The sequence below is a fragment of the Ursus americanus genome, chromosome 19, assembly GCF_024610735.1.
Source record: "Ursus americanus isolate L20-20 chromosome 19, mUrsAme1.1.p, whole genome shotgun sequence".
NCBI lineage: Eukaryota > Metazoa > Chordata > Mammalia > Carnivora > Ursidae > Ursus > Ursus americanus.
The window spans coordinates 47,388,350-47,409,158 of record NC_142145.1 but is presented as its reverse complement, the minus strand read 5'-3'; the positions used below and the strand labels follow the sequence as shown (position 1 = coordinate 47,409,158).

Here is a 20,809-nt window from a genome sequence, read left to right as displayed (position 1 = left end):
ATTCCCCGGGTTGTATAATTACGAGTCTAATAAATTTCCTTTTCTTGTTGCTTAACTGTATTTTTCCATAGTGAACTTGTATTGTACACACAGTTAGTTTAAATAAAGAAGAATGTGCTTTTCATTATAAAACTAGAAATCATTCTTTTAAAAATTAAGCTGTTGTCATTAATTTAAATTTACTTACCAAGAGATTCTCCCCTGCCACTCCTCTGTTGTTAAAAACCACACATCTAAAAACCAGGAAAGCAATGTTTGTTATTTTTACACACGATTCTTGCTCACAATATAATACATATTAAAATCACCTTAGTGGCACTGTTCTAGGGTATTAAGAGATTTTAAAAAATCTGTTCCACAGACATGAGAATGTTTGACAATTTCATCTAAATGCATTAAAATATATTTCCACTTCTCTAACTTCGATATGTGAGTTCAAATCAGAAAACTGTATATTGAAGTAATGTTAAATTTTCCTAGGAAAAGCAGAATTTTTACAACTTCTTCCTATGCATATGTGTAGGTCTCCAATAAATGTTATTAAAACAATTCTACAAGTCAAATCTATTTATTTATGTATTTATGTATTTAAATAATCTCTACATCCAACATGGGGCTTGAACTCAGGACCCCAAGCTCAAGAGTCACATGCTCCCCACACTGAGCCAGCCAGGTGCCCCAGTACAAGCCAAATTGAAATGCTTTTGGCTCAAAAAAAACAAAAAAAAGTCCCCTATCTATTCTATTTGTAACATTAATAAATATCTATTCCTATTCTAAGAAATAGCTATTACTCCCTCAAGACTCGACAAACAGAGAGACTGGAATTTTACCTGAGAGGAAAACATTACCGCAGGTAGAGCTGCAAGGAACCTGGCATCTGAGCTGGGAGGAAGGGCCCCCACCAGGCTACTGCTTGGTGTTCATTTGACCTCAGGGAAGAAAGACAAACTGTGTTTCCTATACTCTTGTTTGCCTCTCCTGGATCAATGGTCATGTGCAAAGGGCTTAGAGCAGCGTTAGCTCGTGGTAAGTATACAGGAAAGTTAGCTATTAGTAGCAATGGTAATTGTAGTGACATGGTAGCTTTAAGAAGTCATCCTGCATTTAAATTATTTCTCATTTAACTTTCAGTCAACTAGAACCTCAGATATGTATTTTTTGCCACCCTCAAACCAAATCCTGACTCGTGTGTACAGGATTCTCTTTGAATGAATCTATATTCATGTTGATTAAAATTAATTTTGTTTTTGTCTGTATACTTATCCAATCAATCAAGGCCACTTAAGGTTCTAATTCCCTTCTTCCAGGGTGTTGCTGATCACTGTATGGGTTCTGACTGCCTTACAGAACATACACAACTAACTCTTATAGTGGGGGGAGGGGTTAGATTTCAATGTAGTATTCAGGATATGTTTCCGCAAAGGAATTTTTTCTTTCATCTGAAAGTTCATACAAAGAATTTTATTAGGCGCAACTGAAAAAAAGGGAAATGTTTAAAATACCAGAAATCAGGGGTGTCTTGAGTGGCTCAGTCGGTTGAGCATCTGTCTTCAGTTCAGGTCATGATCCCAGGGTCCTGGGATCCAGTCCTATGGCCGGCTCCCTGCTCAGAAGGAGTCTTCTTCTCCCTCCCCTCTGCCTCTCCTCCCACTGGTGCTTACTCTCTCTCTCATGCTCATTCTCCCTCTCTCTTTCAAATAGTAAATAAAATCTTTAAAATTAAAAAAAATATACCAGAAATCTGATTTGAGAAAAGCTAGAAATATTACATTTTATTGACTAGTCAAAGAAATATCTTACATATACTCTGAAAACATGCAGAAAAGTTGGGAGTAGGATCAGTCCTTAGTCTTTTCTTGCTAAAAAGAATGGCAAGACAGGGGCATCTGGCTGGCTTAGTTGGTAGAGTGTGCAACTCTTGATCTTGGGGTTGTGAGTTCGAGCCCCACATTGGGTGTAGAGATCACTTAAAAATAAAATCCTTAAAAAAAAAAAAAGAATGGCAAGACACACTCAACACAAAATTTAAGTAAGCCACATGCAGTTATATGCACAGCACCTACGTTACACAAGAACTGGGGCTAAACTTAATTGTGACCTTGAACCTTGAAGCTCCTAATCATCCAGCCAAGAACCATCTTTAGAGAGCAAACACTACATAAGGATAAAAATGGCTTCCGAGGCAAGATGTCATCATGTGACCGCCACTGAGAGAAGGGAACAGAACTAGTGAGGGCACAGAAAATGAAGATCTGCAAACTCATGAAAAAGCAGCCTGTACATCTGGGATTTTCTCCCCAACTCAGACCGGGATATTTGTACTTCCCTTCAGGCAACTTTGCAAAGTAGATCACAGCTCTGGTATCTCTCGCGAGAGGAGGAAATGTACTGACCTCTTCACAGGCCTTTGTTCCTAACAATGTTCGGTCAGTAGCAGTCATCACTGTATATACTTCTAGCCTTGGAAATTGGGCAGAGAGATAAGGAAGAATGAAGAAGAAAAGCAGCTACAGAGGAAGGCAGAATGAATGCTGCCATTCTGTCTCTCTCTCCCACTCCAGTTGGTGACAAGTAACCAGCTTTTTCTTTCCTCTAACCCCTTTTCTGCCCTGGCAGTCATCAGGAAACACTACATATAAAGCTAAAAGAGCTGGTTGTACAACTACTATTACTAAGACATTTGATAAGCCTCTGTTAACTTTGTAACATCTCTCTCCAAATAATTTTTATAATTTCTCCCAATTTTTTTTTGATCTGTGATTTCAATTATCTTATGCCTTATCCCATACTTTACAAATTTGTACTGCTGATGAATCTCCTCTATTTTAACCCTTCTAATGAGTCAGCAAAAGCACCATTACCAATCATGCGTATATGTTAAGTACACAGTTATGTGTTTGAATAGCTGTTTAGGAGACAATCCCGAATTTTAACTTAGTCTGATTTAGTAAAGAATTCACAAGCCAAGTCTGCCGCTATATGGTCACACTGAATCTTAAAAGCATCTGACCTTACAGATCATCTATAAAATGTGAGAAGTGTTAAATATTCTTTATTCAATATTATACATACACCACACTAAAATGCCTTTCATTAAGCAAAAGGCAACATTTTAGATGCAGGGAATTTTCATTAAATTGGCATAATTAAGACCAAAAAGATAAAGTAGACATTGCCAGCGTATCTTCAGCCCTTGCCTTTAACAGGCAAATGAACACAACGTGAAACATAGCTGAGTCTTGTTGTTCTATGAGACAGTGAAGGGATTTCCTTAGTATTTAAATACATTAACATAACCAGTTATATAAATCTAAATATAAAACCAATCTCCTATAAGTTCAGAGATGGCATTTACGATCTCTGTGAAAAGCTGCACATTACTAATCAACTCCAATCATATTTTTAGAAGGGAAAAACAGTGACAGCACTTGCAGAATCAGAATTACTATCAAAGTTCAAAAAGATCAAAGATACGATCGTATCTTTTCAGTCAGGACTGTCCAAAAGAAATATTCTATCAGCCATTCATGGTCTGGATTCCGGTGTATGAGATCAATTATATGGTACACATAAAAAAGTCATAAGATATTTTTGTTTTGTAATAGATAAGGCAATGGCCAACTATTACTCCTTAGTAGCTTTTTTGAAATAAGCTATCAAGTCTGCTCTTTTCCTTGTCTTCTTAATGTCAGTGAAGATCATTTTTGTTTCAGGGATGTACTTCTTGGGATTCTCCAAATACTCCATCAGTGTCTCCTCTCCCCAGATGATACCTTTGTTCTTATTGGCATCCGTGTAAGAAAATCTAGGAGGTTGACCTGTCTTTCGCCCAAATAAACCATGGAGATTTGGCCCAGTCTTGTGTTTGCCTCCGTTTTCCATGGTATGACACTGGGCACATTTCTGAACAAAATTCTTGTCCTTCTCAATATCACCCATTTTTATTTTATTTTTTATTTTTTTAAAGACTGAGAGAGAGAGAGAGAGAACATGAGTAGGGGGTGGGACAGAGGGAGAGGGAGAGAGGGGAAAGAATCCCAAGCAGACTCCCTGTTGAGTGCAGAGTCCAATGTGGGGCTTGATCTCATGACCCTGAGATCATGGCCTGAGCCGAAACAACCAGTTGAACACTTCATCGACTGAGCCACCAGGAGCCCCTACATCATCCATTTTTAAATCACTCTTTCGTCATGTGCAAAACAAAGGTGTCCACTCACAAGCTGTACGTCCCACTCTCTAAGCTCTCCTAAACAATTTTAAAAGTTACAAAATATGAGGAAAATTGTTCTGCAAAACTTATTTTTCCTATATATTCTAGCCATTTAAATGTTCTTCTCAACACAGGGAAATATAAATAAAGAAGTACCAAATAAAGAACAAATCTGGTATTAAGAACTCTCTGTGACAACAGAACACGTTAACCAGGAAAGCAGGTAAGTCTTTTTTAAGGAAGGTTAAATAAAGGGCATAGAGCTACTGTAGCACTGTAGCAGATTTCTCAACCTTTAGTGCTGTGGACATTTTGGACCAAATAATAGGAGTGGCTGTCTATAGCCTCCTTGACTGAAAACCTCTGTTACAGTGAGATGGACCAGAAAGCCTTGAATCTGCTCAAGCCCAGTGATCTGCCAGAATAAAGAGATTTTATCAGGTGACCTTAAATATTTTCTAGTTCTAAGATTCCACAAGTCTTTGAATCTAAGAAGAGAAATAATAATCAGAGGGTGGAGTAAGAGGAACATTCATACATATGCTGATTTCAGATAATAATAATAATAACAACAGATAACCTTGATCATTGTTTGCTATGTGCCAGTTGATGTTCTAGGCACTTTACATAAATATTAATATTGGAATAACTCATTCATTCAAAAGTTTATTTATTTTTTTTTTTTTAAGATTTTATTTATTTATTTGACAGAGATAGAGACAGCCAGCGAGAGAGGGAACACAAGCAGGGGGAGTGGGAGAGGAAGAAGCAGGCTCATAGCGGAAGAGCCTGATGTGGGGCTCGATCCCATAACGCCGGGATCACGCCCTGAGCCAAAGGCAGGCGCTTAACCGCTGTGCCACCCAGGCGCCCCTCAAAAGTTTATTAAGCAGACTATTTATTGAACTGAAGACTGAGTTAGAGCTTGTAGGAGAAAAATGAAATATAAATATAAGGTTCTTGGCCTCAAAAAGAGTATAATCTAGTTGGGTTGAAAAGAAATGCATTATGCTTTTGGTTGAGTGACTACAATAAATGTGGCAGTGTACAATTCAATGTCCAATGAATGGTGTAGGTTGGGGAAAATTGATTAGGAAAGAATTCATGGAAAAAACCAGATAGGTATTATGCTGAGACTTGGAAAATGGTAAAGATTTCAGAAGAAGTAAAGTGTGGGTTATAATATGGGTTAGAGGGAGCAATGTAAGCAAAGATGTAAAGTAGGAATGTATAAAATTTTCTAAGGGATGAGATAATAGGTCATCTTAGCAGAAACATGGCTACATAGAGTATAATGATAGAAAATAAGGATGGAAAAAAAAAATAGGTTAGGACCAAAATAGGCATAGGGTTCTGAATGCCAGGTTAAGAAAAGATGACAAGGAGGTTATACTTCCAGAAATGTCAGAGTAGATCCTATTAGGCCAATCCTCCCAAAGAATAGTATCTATAAAGTCTTGATGAATTTTAAAGGCAATGGAGAATGACCAGGGTAGAAACTAAATGAGAGCTGACACTTGGAAGAAAAAAAAAAAAAGGACATTGGGTGAGCTTCTCCTCTTTTTATAGCTTTTTGCCTGAGGGGAGGCACCAGTTGGTATTATTCAATGATGGATAAACGTCAAATAGAAATGCTATTTCATGGGCTTGAGAAACCAGAAAACAGAGTTTGGTACAACTACAGCAGCTAGAAAACAAAGGAAATTTTCAGAAAAGAGAGAGACACAGAGGGACAGTCCTAAATTCTGGGTAAAAACTGAGCCCACAGTTCTGGCTAAGCTTTCACCTATACAGATGTGAGGCTCCAAGCAGTCAAATTAAGGATAAAAAACCGAAGAGATTTCAGTTGCTGTCTGCCACAGAGGAGACAGAGTGTGAAGCTTGAGTTAAGGCAAATTACCTGTCTGATAAGAGAAACAAACAAAAATCAGTTCTCTTTGGAAAAATATAACAGAATCTAGAGTCTCTACAATGGATCACTCAAAATGTCTAGAATACAATCCAAAATTACTAGATCATGAAGAAACAGGAATACATGCCAATACTCATAAGATAGTCAGTGTAACTGACCCTGAGATGTCCACATGTTAGAATCAGTAGATGAGGATTTAAAGCAGCTATTATAACTATGCTAAAGGACATAAAGGAAAATAAGCTTGTAATGAATTTAAAAAAATAGGAAATCTCAGCAGAGGAATAAAACCTATTAAAAATGGAAATTCTAGGTCAGAAAATTACAATATATGAATAAAAAATTCACTTGACTTGCAAATTATAGTTCCAATATAAAGATGAAAGAGAAAAAAAGACTGAAAAAAAAGAACAGAACCTCAGTGTTTTGTGGTATATTATCAAAAGATATAACACATATGTATGTAATTGCAGTCCCAGAGAAGAAGAAAGAATGGAGCAGAAAAATATTTGAATAAATAATAGCAAAATTTTTTCCAAAGTTGATAAAAAGACAAAAACTCAGAGTCTCAAAAAGAGAAAGAGAAGTGGTAGGGGAATAAAGGAACAACAACAACAACAACAACAACAACAACAAAAACAGAAAGCAAACACTAAAATTGCAAACCCATATCCACCATATCAACAATTACATTAAATGTAAATGGACTAAAAAATCCAATTAAAATAAAGAAATTGTCAGACTGGATAAAAAAGCAAGATCCAACTATATGCTATCTATAAGCAATATACTTTAAATATAAAGACACAGATACTTTGAAAGTTCAAGTATGAAAAAAATCATGTAAACAGTGAGTATAAGAGGCTAGAGTGGCTACAGTAATATCAGATAGACATCACAACCAGAGATAAAGACATTTCATAATGGTAAAAGAGTTAAATCATAGGAACACTAAAAATCGCAAATATATATGACTAATAACAGAGCTTCCAAATACATGAAGCACAAATTGACAGAATTAATGGAGAAATAGAAAATCCAAAATCATAGTTTATTTCAACATCCTTCTATCAATAAGACAAAAAAAAGTTGATGAAGATATAGTCTGATTAACACTACCAACTATCTTACCCTAATTTACATTTACACAATAAAAAAATGATACTTGAACATTTCCAACCTCACTAATATCATAAAGATACTAAAACAGATTAATTTTAATATAACTCATGTTCCTTTTCTAGAATGTAAAGCATCAGAAATTAAACACAATAATTAACAAGAATATATTATTGACTGTATTACACACCCAACTCCTGATTATCACATAGTAATGGAGAACAGTGAAACTTAATTCATAATTCAAGAACCTCATTCTCTTGGGTTTCAACTCTTTCCCTACAAAATCTATTCCCTGAGTAGGAAACATGACTTGTTTGCCTGTCATGTCTTGAATTTCTCTGATGGAAGAGTCCTATGATGCTACAGGTCTACATTATTCTGAGAGACAATAATCATGGGATTTGAGGAGCTAGTTTACGCAAGCCAAGAGTCTGAGACACCAAGCAAAGGAGAGTTTTAAAGAATGATCAAAATTTCAAAGAACCTAAAAAAAAAACAACACATGCATTTATCTGTTACAAGGTTGTCAATCTTAACCTTGTCACACGTTAACTGTCTAACTTTGGTGAAATTATGAACACTGTAGTTTTGTTTTTGGTTGGTAAAATGAGGATAATAATATATCTCTTGGAATTAAGTACATATTAAATAAGACAACTTAAGCATAGCACCTGGCCTGGGGTGCTATGTGGCAAGTACTATACAAAGCTAAATTTAATTATAGTAAACCAAAATGGCAATTCTGGTTATCTCTTGCTGATCATAAATTCTGAAGGGCCCATTGAATTAAAAAAAAATCAACAAGTTAATAGTTAATGCAATTCACTTTTTTTAGGTATAATATTTTAAAACCAGTAGCCACAAGGGAAAAAAAGAGGTAAAGTTATCCCTCATGTGAAGAAGCTAAAAACCTTACACAGCTAGTGCTAAGTTCTCTTTCAAGAACTTCATAACATTTTATTAGAATCTTTTCCCCGCCATTAACTCTCCCATTTTCCCTAACATATGAGTATATGTTGCTTTCTGATGTCCTCAGATTTTACCTTACTCATTTGAATTCTAGCTGGATCTCTTTGGTATTTCTGTAGATTCTGTCAACTAAAGGACCAGTTGCACTAGCTTACAGAAAACAGCACTTACTAACAAAAGTGTTCTACATTAATAGTATGAACTAATAGGAATTATTTCAGTGTCACAGATTATTGCAGGCACCTTTATGAGCCAAAACTGAGTTAGAAACGTATATGTGTTCCAGGAGTTAGAAACGTATATGTGTTCCAAAACTGAGTTAGAAACGTATATGTGTTCCACCTTAGCAAGGCATTACCTTCTCCCGGTACCACTCATTGCCTGGCCAGGCACACTGCTGTCTCTGGGCCCTCCTGGGATGTTTTCTTGCCGGGTAGTAGGGCCTAGGCAGTAAGGACCTCCTTTCTATCTGACCAGACCAAAAGAGTGTGACTCTTCCCTACACCAAAGATGTGATTTGCTCCTTTAAGATTCACAGCTAATACTTTTTCAAATGTTCGTTGGAGGACAACGCTTTTCATATATATACGTGTAATCCTTGCAGTCCTATGAGGTCTAGTGATCTTTACAGAGGAGAAAACGGAGGTACAGATCGATTGAATAATTTGTCTGTGGATACACTGAAGTGTGTAACAAAGTTGTGACTTGAATCCAAGCGGACCTGACTCAATAATCCAATTCGCTACCTCACTCTGTGGCCCTGGGCTATCTAAGCTAGTAACATTATCGTCTCTTTTTCCAAAGAAGATGAATGCTCTGAACACAGAGTACCCTTTGAGTGCATGTCAGCTCTGATTAAAAAAAAAAAGCTTTGTCCCTGAAACTTTGGTAATTGAGGTATCATTTTATAATGGAACGTCTAACAATTAGTTCCCCAGGGAAGGAGACTCATTGTCAGTATCCACCATAACTTTTTTTCAGAAATACCATTAAATAAGCTAGGTCTTCCCCCAGTGCTTTCTAATATGTACCGTGTCATCTAGCCAGCCTCACAAATAATTAGTTAACTGAACTCATTCTCAAAACTTTGAAAGACCAGTTGTTTCAACAATAACAAAAAATAGATTAAAAAAATAGTTTTAGATAAACACATCCTGGTGTTAATTTAAAGTGACTTCTTACCTAAAGATACTGCTTTTAGACTGGGGAGCGGTCAGAACTCACCCTTCTGTTCCGCTGCCTCCCCTTCCTTCCTCCCTCAGGAAAACGGGGTAGGTGACCTCCGAGTGCCCTTTTGATACTACAGGAAAAGCTACGCATCACCTAAAGCTTCCTATCTACTGGTGATACTTTCCCTTAAGTCCAAAATGCACAGGTCCAAACTCCAAACTGGAAAGCAAAGGAACACTAAAAACTACTTTTAAATCACCTCCCACTTCCAGTTTCTCGCCAATATGTAAATGCTGGACAACCACATCCTTACTACCAATAGGTGGGCTCTGCAGAGAAAGACAGAAGATCTTAATCCTGTCAAACCACTTTTAAAAGTCCGTGCTTTCTGTAAGTGCTTTTTAAAATACGGCAAGAAGGAAATTTCTCGAAGCAAACATCCACAATCTTGAAAAATCCCCCCATTCGTCCTTCTGTTCTTTTCTAACCCCTCTCCTGTTTTCCTCCTCCCTCTGTCAAACTTACAAGATGTGTGATCCACTCCTGCTCTTGTCTCCTGAGGTCACTGCAGCCCTCAGGAGTTGGGCTTCCTTCCTCACTGCCCTGCCGAATCTTCTCCAATTTTGCTTTATCTGTCCTCATTCTCCTTGCCCTTTTGCTTGCCTCTGGCACTGCTGACCTATCCCTTCCCTCCATAAAATGTCTCACTCAGTGTCTGATATTCCAGAATCCTGGCACTTGCAACACTGACCACTCAGTGCTAGAGACTGCCAGTTATCTCCCAGGATCCGTCCTCCTCTTCTTTCCTTGTTACAGAGTCTCCCAATTTCACTTGAGTACGTTGCTGCCGAAAATAAAGTTGTCACTTTCAAGCCTGGCTTGAGGAGCATGCCCATGTGACAGAAGCAAAAGTGGTGTGCACAGCTGCTGGAAAGCACCCTTAAAGAAAGATAGTGCATTCTCTGGTCTTTTTTTCACCTTCTTGGATGTTGGAATGCAGATGTGATAGCTGGAGCTAGAGCAGCCATGAGTTATGATGCAACACTTCCTGACTCTATAGAGCCTTGGTCTAACTTCTTTTTCAAGTCATTGTTATTTTGAGTTTTCTGTTACTTGTAGCTAGTCCTGGTTCTCTCTAATGCATTTCTTCCCTACTACTGCATATTCTTTGTCACTTCGGCTAGACTGTATGCGCTTTGGGAATATAGGTTCTGATAAAAATACTTAATGACTGACCTAGATTTCAATGGACTTATTATTACATAATTCTGGATGGTTCACTCTTTTTAATACTAGCTGGGGATGGAACAAAATAGTAGATGAAGGCTCTCAATAAAAGAGGTCAAAGTAGAAGATGATTTGGATGTTCTCAGAGTTAGCTTTTCTCCCTTTTTAGTTGTAGTGCTAAAAATTAATTCAGGCAATGGGAAAAAGATTTAAGAAAACAGACAATATTCAGGTACATAAAATAATATCTATTAGGCTGTGTTACCAAATAGAGATTTAAAAAAAAATCTTGAATGAATGGATAAGATTTCTAACTACTTTATCTTTCATATGGGTGTAACTTTTTCTCTAGTCCTCTGATTTTTATGAGGGAAGCTTCTCTCTAAACATACTCCTGGCCTCCTGGCCTTTCTTACTTTACTCATACTCCAGGAGATGGAGGGCTTATCTGACTGATAAAATTTGGAAGCATGACTGGGGTTGTCTGGTTCAGCAATTCTCTTCTCCCCTCAGGGGCAAGTTTATCCAAGGAGTACATACTGCACGCAGCCAATGGAGCTGGACGGGCAGGTAGGCCATGTATTCCCCATTCATTTCAGTTTGACTTCCTGGTAAAGCTTTTGCTCCCAATGATCTTAAGTGAACTTCAGCTTAGTTTCTATCCCATCTACTGTAAATGATGAATTGGTGAACCTCAACAGAAAAGTTCTGTGTCTTTGTCAGTTTTCAGGTACAGGAAAAACAAAATTTTTAACAGCAACAATAGTAAACCTTTATGTTTCACTTAGTCATAGGCCAGGAGTTAAATTCTCTCTAATGTCTAAATCATAATTCAGCAGCGAAGCAGCAACAGTTCCCTGGTGACCTGACCTTTCCTACACATTCAGCCTCAACACAAGGCAAATATGCTCCCAAGGTTTTGAGGCGTTTGTACTGCCTATGAAACTCTACTGTGTAAGAGACATGATAATACAATCCAAGCATTCCTGTAAGGAAACTAGATGTTTATATCTCCCAAGAGGCAGGTTTGCTTGTACTTGCTCTTTAAATTGTAAAAAGTATTCTATTCTGATCGGGAAATAGAAGGTCTAGGGAGGAAGACATAAACATTTCTAAAGACCCACTTTGTTCAGGTCACTAAACCAAGGACTTTATATATTCTAACTCATTTAAATTGTCTGTAGTGAGAAACTGTAATTGGTAAAGTTGAAAATTAATTGCCAAGGTCACTCAGTAAGTAGAAGTTCCAACATTCGAACCCAGGCCCAGCTCCAAATCCCACACGCATACCCCTATATTACACAGCCTCAAAGGACTCAACCCAAGTCTCTGCCAAAGTTGCAGAACTTTTTTTTTTTCTTTTTTCACTTCAGTGGTCTTCGGAACTACCTTGCTGTCTGTGGTAGGCTGCAAAAATATTTTGTAGGCCTTCCTATCTGACTCTTTGACTCTCGGTTGACCACATGACTTGCTTGGACTAGAATGTGGCAGAAGCAACATTATGACAGTTCTTAGCTTAAACCTCAAGACACCTTGTAGCTTTTACTTTTGCACTCTTGGAACCCTCTGCCACCCAATGAACAAACTCGGGGTGAGCCTGATGCTGGATGAGGGGCCACATGGAGCTGAGATGAGTCATCCCTGCTGAGGGCCCCCATGCATGGAGTTGTCCTAGCTGCTGACCTCAAATGCATGAACGATCCCAGCCAAGACCAGGAGAACCACCCAGCTTTGCTCAGCCCAAATTCCTGACCCACAGAATTGTGAGCAGAATGGTTGTTGTTTTTAGCTACTAAGTTTTGGGATAGTTTGTTATACAGCAAAAGCTAACTGATACACCCTCTCTTAGATTCAGTGATCCCTTGTAGTTAAAAACAAAAGGGGATAGTCCCAAAGGCCACTGAAAAGTTTACAGACCACTGATTATTCATGTATTCTGCTACTTTCAAGTCCAGTCTAATTCACTGTTAGTGTTACTGAAACCCAAATAAGGTGGGTCTTCAAAGCAGCTGATTGTGACCCATCCAGCCTACCCCTCTCACAGGCTCCTTGTGGCAGGGACAACTTCTCAACTCTTTGTATCTCCTCATAGGGTTTAGCACAAAACTTTCCTTATATCATACATTCTCCATAAAATTTCTGAATCAACAGAAGAGATTTTAACTCTCAGGGGAGCCAGAATCTTCCAAAAGCTTTGAAGCACAGTGTAATGATAGCCATGGTCATAAAATGTGGCAACTTTTACAAATGATGGAAAAAAGCCTTGTGTACTGGCAACTCCAGGGCTTATGAAATTTAGTCCTTGAGGTTCAACTACATTGTTTTTAAAAGCACTTCCTAAGTCTTGGGAGACAGCTCAGGCCAAGTATAGAATCAGCAATTTAAATATGCACAAAAGACTTTATGATCTGTACTTTTTGAGCATGACTAAGTTTTAGCAAAAAATTGGAATCAAGCCTCACATCTAACTGGATGATGCTAAACATGGAATAATCATGAATTCCTGCTATTAGTGCAAATTTCACAAGAACAATAATTCTGGAACACCTATCAAAATGTCTGAAAGACTGTCATTTTATGGACAAAATAAGTTTTATCTATAATGATCAGAGTTAACTTGTTAAAATGGAAATAGTTCTTATGGTATTTCCCCATTTACACAAAAATGTTTTTATTAATATAAACCCTACATCAATTTTTCACACAGAGTGTTTCAAGTTTAACAAAAGATACAACTCTACTTTAAATGCAACTCAGAATGTTCCATTATAATAATTACCATAAGCTATAAGAGACAGACACAAAAAAAGCAGTACTTTTCACAATGACTCTGCTTTAAGATTTTAGAGCTGAACCTGAAACTTAAAGTTGCTAAGTCACTTGTAAAATATGGAATTGTACCTGGTGACTAAGTTGAATAATGGTTACTAAAGAATACTATGGCATCATCGAATGGACATCAGTTATGTGTATCTGCAAACTCAGGTGGACAGAAGAGGCATGGATCACCTTTGGAAAAACAAGGCTCACCTACCAGGGGATTCTGAATATTTTTTACATTTGAGATCTGAGCCAATGAGACAAGATTAGTGGATTCAGGGCTCAAAAATGGAATGAGACAGGAGGGTCACCATGTACTCTCTCAGGGGTTTGTAATAGCTATTTTCTATTTCAGTGGGCCTACTGCTTCTCAGACCTGGGTCCTATGTCAATTCCTAGGTGATACTAATTTCATTCATTCATTCACCCCAAATCTGCTGAGTGTCTACTAGGCTAAGTGCTGTTTCCTGTGAGATGATTCAGTTATGCATCTTCCTGGGGGGAAAAAGAAAGGCAAAAGGGGAAGCAGAGAAAAATAATCATCTAGGGAATTGCTTAATCCATGCAAAAAATAACAAGCATTTCTGAAACAAACATACAGGTCTATTTGTGTTTCATTTAGGACAAATTACGTGAAAAATGGAATAAATCTTTTATTGGTACCTGTATCCCAAATCTTCGCTAAGATGGATCATATGAAGGATATACGATTCCTTGCTTGTTCCCGTGAGGCCAGGCAACAGTAAAATAGTAGGTCTGGTGGTGGCATCCATATAACATCTACTATTACAATTATCAAACCAGTCCAGTGAAATCTGTCCTCCATCTGCAGTTTTAATAAGTTCACTGAAAGAAATAAAAGACATACTCAATAAGTGTTTCAAGTTATGTCTTAATATTAGTGTCTTAATTTTATAAATATATGACATGACTTGGTCATCTGAAAAGAACTTTTTCTTCAGCATTCACTAATACACACTTATATCACTTTCTTTTATTACAAGAATACTATGAGATTAGTACCATAAAGTATCTCCAGCAGCACCACAAAAAGGCAGCATATAAAAAGGATCTGCAAAGTACTTCACATATTTATCTTAAGCATTTCCTCATTACTCTAAAATATCCAGCATTTAACCCCTATGTGATTGAGGTCACCCAAATAATTCATCAGGGAATTATGAATAAATAAAGTGCTGATCTGATCACTGCTCTGGCCCCTTTGATTCAATAACGCAGTCTCCCCACAGAGTATATTATAAAATTTGCTTCTTAAATATTTTAAAGTACTTCTCACACAGTATCTATGAACTTAAAGAATTTTCCCAAATAGTGCAAGTTCCAGGCAACAAAAGGAACTCAAGAAAGACTAGATGACTCAGGGAAATTAATATTAGGCACCATCTAAATCTTCTGGTTACTGATAAATTCTGGACCATATTTTTAACACCCCAAGGACATTAGCATCAAGAACCCATTTGGTTATTAATATGAAGTCCTTTTACGGGAGTCCATCATGCAAAATCCAAATTAATTGGCATCATTCTCCACCCCATCCCCACTCCCAGCGTCAGTGAATTGGTACATATCATCAAAGGATCTAGGTCCTCAGGGACAGATGCATGCCAAATTGGAAAAGAGTAACCCTCAAACACTTCTCTAGAAATAAACCGGTTACATCAAGGCCCACATGCACGCACACACACAAACACACACGCACAGTGAAAGGCAATGCCTAAATATTTTCCTGCAACTGAGTGTGTGTTGGGGGGGGGGCAAAACTTCCATTTTCAATCCCCTTTCTTTTCTATATGCTTACTAACTAAAGGTTACCCAAGGACTGGGAGTATGCAAAAAACCCTGCGGTTTTGAAGAAATGATTGCAAATGGAAATATACTTACTTCCTGTACTGCACCGAGGGCTTAGAAGTGATGAAAGGTCTCAGGAGTGTCTGCCCTCGACTCTCCCAGCACCAGACCGTTGGGTAGTACGTTTCTGTCACCACGGGACAGTGGTTCTGGAGGAAGCGGCTGAAGGTCTCACCCCCCGTCACTAACTGGGGCTTCTGTGGGGAAAGCCAGTATTATAGTAAAGGGTCCAGAACAAAGTTTCTGCCAACCATAAACCAGAAATGAGCAGACTCGTCCCTCTCGCGCGCGCTCCCTCCGATTACATCTCCTTCGAAAAGCCTGACACAAATAATTCGCAGTCACAACGGACTTAAAGAGTGACTTACCAAACCCTTCTAGAGGATGGCAAGAGTTAAGGGAATCAGAAGCGCTACAGCATTGCCAGGCTAGCGAATAGGGAAAGGGCAGTACCGTTGCACCTAGGTCAGCGGGGTCCTGGCTGCTGCCCGAGGACCCGGGCCGGACGCACAGGCAGGCCGACAAGAGCTGGTCCCCTTTCCCGCCCGCGCTCAAAGGGCATGCATCAGATGCCCGGGAAAGGGCAACAACTCGGGAGCAGCAGCATTCTCGCTTCCAAGACGGCCCTAGCCAACCGCGCCTGCGGCGTTAGTTCCAGCTTGTCCGGCTGCTGTGGCTCGCAGCAAAGCCGCCCGCGGCCCTGCGCCCCCGCGCCCGCGCTAACCCCTGGCTCACCTTGGCGATGCTGCTCAGGTAATAGCAGGCGTAAGCGACGCTGAAGCCCAGGATCAGGGATAAGCCCACTCCCGAGCCGAAGAACCCAACCCGGACTTGGTGCTCCAGATAGAGGGAGAGCTCCCTGGAGAGCATCCGTAGGTCCATCGCTAAGCGCTGCATTGGCCCTGCGGTGGGAAGCCGGTCAGCCGGCGAGGCACCGAAAGCGGCGGCGGCAGCGCCGAGGTCCCTCGACCAGAGCGTCTCTAGCCCGGCAGAGCGCAGCTTCCGCCAGCGGGCGCGGCCGAGCGGCCCCGGGAGGCGTAGCACCGCTGCCGGGCGCCGCCGGCTCCGCCCCAGCTTCCCTGGAGCCGCCCCCACCGTCAGCCACTCAGGAACCTTCCAGAGGCGCGGTTCCAAGCGCGGCCACCGTGGAGGCGGACTGGATCTCCCGGTCTGGTCGCAGTCAGCCTGGGTGACCCCCAAAAGTGGGCAGAGATCGAGGGCCGACTTTGGAGAAGGAAATGGGCTCTGGCCGTGCGCGCGTTCCGGTCCGTGGCCGGGCACCTGCTCCAGTGACCTTGAACGATTCCGCACGGCGGTGGGTTTCGTTAAATACTGTAAACTAGCGGTTTAAGGTGCCCCGGAAAAAACTTGGGGGAGTTAATGCCAAATATATGTTAGAAGAATGCACTGCGTAGGGAAAAAAAAATCCTACATCCCCCAAAAAGTTGTGTTTCTCCTGAACTACATCAAAAGAGAAAAAATACTCTATAAAACATTCAATAATAAGGCTATTCGTACTTTAAATCCCTCTGAATCCTTTTAGTTCCTTAAGTATGCCTTAAGTGAGAAGTGGTTACCAAAAATTAATAAGGAGATCAAGAAAAGGAACTGGGATTCAAAAAATTTTAAAGCCTATTTGTGGTTCGTTAGTGCTTTGAACTTCTAGACTTACCGAAATTCACAGTTACTTAACGTAGGGACCAGAAACCATTTATGAAGTAGGTTTTCCTAGGCTTATTTATGGCAACACGACTAAACCGGAAGATAGAGGCATCTAAAAGGGCTAGAAGATGTAGCAGTCTATTATTATGAACTCTCACCTGGAGGTACCAAGAGTGGCAAGACTTAAATAGGCAAAAAGAAAAAGGCAAGGACTGTAGAGACTATGAAAAATTTCACAGGATTGTAAATTAATCATAGAAATTAGTGATAGAGAAATGGGATGGGCCAGAAGTGAACAATTTATTTGGCCTTGATTTGGTCACTGTAACTTGATGGTGGCCAGCACCCAGAATACTTTAGTTGTCTTCAATGAACCTGTTTTTTTTTTTTAATCTGTAGAATAATAATTTCTACTTTATAGAGTCTTTGGGATGACTAAATGAAAATAGGTATGTACTGGTCTTGCCCTGAGCTTTAGTAATTCTTTTTCCCTCATTGATTCTTGCATGTGAGCACACCCAGAAAATGCAAATATACATGCTGGCTGCCAGACTTGACAATGTGCATGCAACATTCTTTATAATGCCTGCACCCACCTTCTGCCCTGTGTACCCATAAATACATATATATTTTATTTTGCTTAAGTGGAAAGTGACAATACCATAAAATACTTCATCAGCATCATGATGTGTAGAGAGTGTGCTGACCTGGGAGTAAACAACTCTGAACTCATCCACCAAACTTAGGCAAACCATTTACTCTTTCGGAGCCTCAATCCCCTGTCTATAAAGTAAGATGGTTGAGATTGAAGATGTCAAACTTTCTTTGCTGTTAGAAGAACATTCACAAACTTCCTTAAGAACTATTCCAGTTTAGATGAGGAAATGAGAGCTCAGACCCTAACCTGACCCCCAATAACTTCCTCTGCTTGGTGTCTATGCCTGTGTATAATTCTTTCTCCTTGAATGCAGATAGGACCAGTGACTTACTTCTAACTAATAGAATATAGTAAAAGTGATGAGATGTCACCACTTCTGTGATTACATTATGTTATGTGACTCTAGCTTAGCAGAGTGGAGCTAAAAGGCTCTCCTGCCACCTTGAGGAAGCAAACAGCTATATGAACTGCAGCTGGAGAGGACCACATAGCAGGGAACTAGTGGTGGCCTCCAGGACTCGTGGGGGAACCTCTCGCCAACAGCTAGCAAAAAGGTAGGGCCTTTTGTCCTACAACTGCAAGGAAATGAATTCTGCCAACACCCTGAATAAGCTTGGAAGCAGTTTCGTCCTCAGTCAAGCCTCCAGATGAAAACACAGCCTGTCCAACATCTTGACTGCAGGCTTGTAAGACCTGGAGCAGAGCCCCAGTTAAGTTGTGCCTGGACCCCTGATCCATGGAAACTGTCAAATAGTAAATGTGTTGTTTTAAGCTGCTAAATTTGTGGTGATTTGTTATGTAGCAATAGGAAACTAATAGAGAATATGGAAAAGTCCTACAAAAACATTCAAATATTAATAAATATCAGTGGCTCATTTTTGCTTACCAATGGACAGTTGACCCTTGAACAACATGAGGGTTAGAGGCGCCAACCTCTGCACAGTCAAAAATCTGTGTGTAACTGTTGACTCTTCAGAAACTTAACAGCCTACTATTGACGGAAAACCTTACTGATAACATAAACAACACATATTTTGTGTGTTATATGTATTATATACTATATTGTTTTTTATAGTTTTTTAAAAGATTTTATTTCTTTATTTGAGAAAGACAGATAATGACAGAGATAGCTAGGGAGAGCACTAGTGAGGAGGAGAGTGGGAAGCAGGCTCCCCACTGAGCAGGGAGCCCAATGTAGGGCTCAATCCCAGGACCCTGGGATCATGACCTGAGCTGAAGGCAGACAATTAACTGACTGAGCCACCCAGGCGCCTCTATGCTATATTCTTATAAGAAAGTCAGCTAGAGAAAAGAAAATGTTATTAAGAAAATCCTAAGAAAGAGAAACCCATCTACAGTATCATACCATATTTATAAAGAAAATCCTCATATATGTGGACCTGTGCAGTTCAAGAGTCAACCATATTTATTGTAGAAATGTTTTAAATAAGTTAAAGATTTCAGCTTTCTTTCTTTTTTTAAAAATATTTTATTTATTTATTTTAGAGCAAGAGGGAGAGCAAGAGAGAATGAGCAGGGGGAAGGGCAGAGGAGGGGGGGGAGGGAGGACTCCATGACCTGAGCCAAAACCAAGAGTCAGATGCTTAACAGACTGAGCCACCCAGGTGCTCTGATTTCAGCTCTTTCAAAAATCCTCAAAGTTAAGAAACCCATTGAGATTTTTTTAAAAGATTTTTATTTATTTGTCAAAGAGAGAGAGAAGAAGCAGGGGGAGGGACAGGCAGAGGGAGAAGCAGGCTCCCTACTGAGCAGGGAGCCTGATGTGGACTTGATCCCGGGACCCTGGGATCATGACCGGAACTGAAGGCAGAAGCTTAACTGACTGAGCCACCCAGGCGTCCCCCCATTGAGATTTTTAATTCTTTTCTTTATACTTCTCTTTAATTAATTGTCACAATGAACATTTATTACTTTTTAAACAGTAAAAAAGTCATTTAAAAACATACAAAATTAATTGTAAAGGAATAAAATAATGTGAAAAGATATATAGCTAAAAGCAGGAAAGGCCAAACATTCTAAGACATAATGGAAAACAAGTTTTAAATAGAAACACATCTCAGGGCGCCTGGGTGGCTCAGATGGTTAAGCATCAGCCTTTGACTTCGGTCATGATCTCCAGGTCCCAGGATTGAGTCCCATGTCAGGCTCCCAGCTCAGTGGGGGAGTCTGCTTCTTCCTCTGCCCCTGCTTGTGTTCTCTCTGTCTCTCAAAGTAATAAATAAAATCTTAAAAAATAGAGAAACACATCTTTACAAATTGTAATATGCCCTGTTTTTGTTTTTGTTTAACAGAGAAATGGCATTTAGAAACCAAGATATGGGCACTGGGTGCTCACTGGGCATTGATGTGGTCATTGCCACTGGGGTATCATTGTGTCTAGGTCCTCTCAGCTGACTGAACTAGGTAATATATCTATGTATCCTAACCCATGTGTACATATGTCTACTTGTATCTGTATGTATATCTCTAGTTGTTTTTGAATCCATCCACCTGCATTTTTAAAAAGATTTTATTTATTTGACACACAGAGAGAGAGAGAACAAGCAAGGGGAGCGGCAGGCAGAGGAAGAGGGAGAAACAGGCTCCTGGCTGAGCAAGGAGCCCTATGTGGGGCTTGATCCCAGGATCCTGGGATCATGACCTGAGACGAAGGCAGAAGCTTAACTGACTGAGCCACCCAAGCGCCCCTATCCATCTGTATTCATATTAAGTTAAAGACAAGTTCAGAAAAAAAGGCGAGCTTTTTAATATCGACTCCCTGAGGGGTTTCAGGAGGAATTAAACCTCTTCATTGGTAATGTTTCTGGGTTATTTCTCTTTAATTTTTGGATAAAACAAAACTCTGTCTGTAATAGGAAACACCCTATTCCCCTAACCTCCTCAAATCTGTGGCAAATCATCAACAGAAATCAGGCAGAGGACAGAATGGTTTATACTTACGGAGAATGCCAGAACTGAAAATCACAAGGCATACACTTAATGAAATAAAAATTTTAGGTTACATTCAATTAAAAGAAATATTATAGTTCTGGGGTGTCTGGGTGGCTCTGTTGGTTAAGGGTCTAACTATTTCGGCTTAGGTCATGATCGCAGGGTCATGGGATTGAGCCCCACACTGGGCTCCATGCTCAGAGTGGAGTCTGCTTGTTCCTCTCCCTCTGCTGCC

At 39.6% G+C, this 20,809-nt stretch overlaps 1 protein-coding gene and 1 pseudogene across 1 annotated transcript in view; both read right to left on the bottom strand.

The window, feature by feature from the left end:
- The window catches only part of ABHD3 (abhydrolase domain containing 3, phospholipase), a 40,754-nt gene extending 24,438 nt beyond the window's left edge, over nt 1–16,316 (bottom strand). Inside the window, exons 1-4 of the mRNA XM_045781901.2 lie at nt 16,038–16,316; nt 15,336–15,499; nt 14,097–14,279; nt 188–233 (exon numbers count right to left, since the gene is read on the bottom strand). Coding sequence (XP_045637857.2) covers nt 188–233; nt 14,097–14,279; nt 15,336–15,499; nt 16,038–16,199 — 555 coding nt within the window. The 5' untranslated portion in view covers nt 16,200–16,316. The remainder of the gene's footprint in view (nt 1–187; nt 234–14,096; nt 14,280–15,335; nt 15,500–16,037) is intronic.
- LOC123782054 (cytochrome c pseudogene) lies at nt 240–6,611 on the bottom strand (annotated as a pseudogene).
- Nucleotides 16,317–20,809: the final 4,493 nt, after the last annotated feature.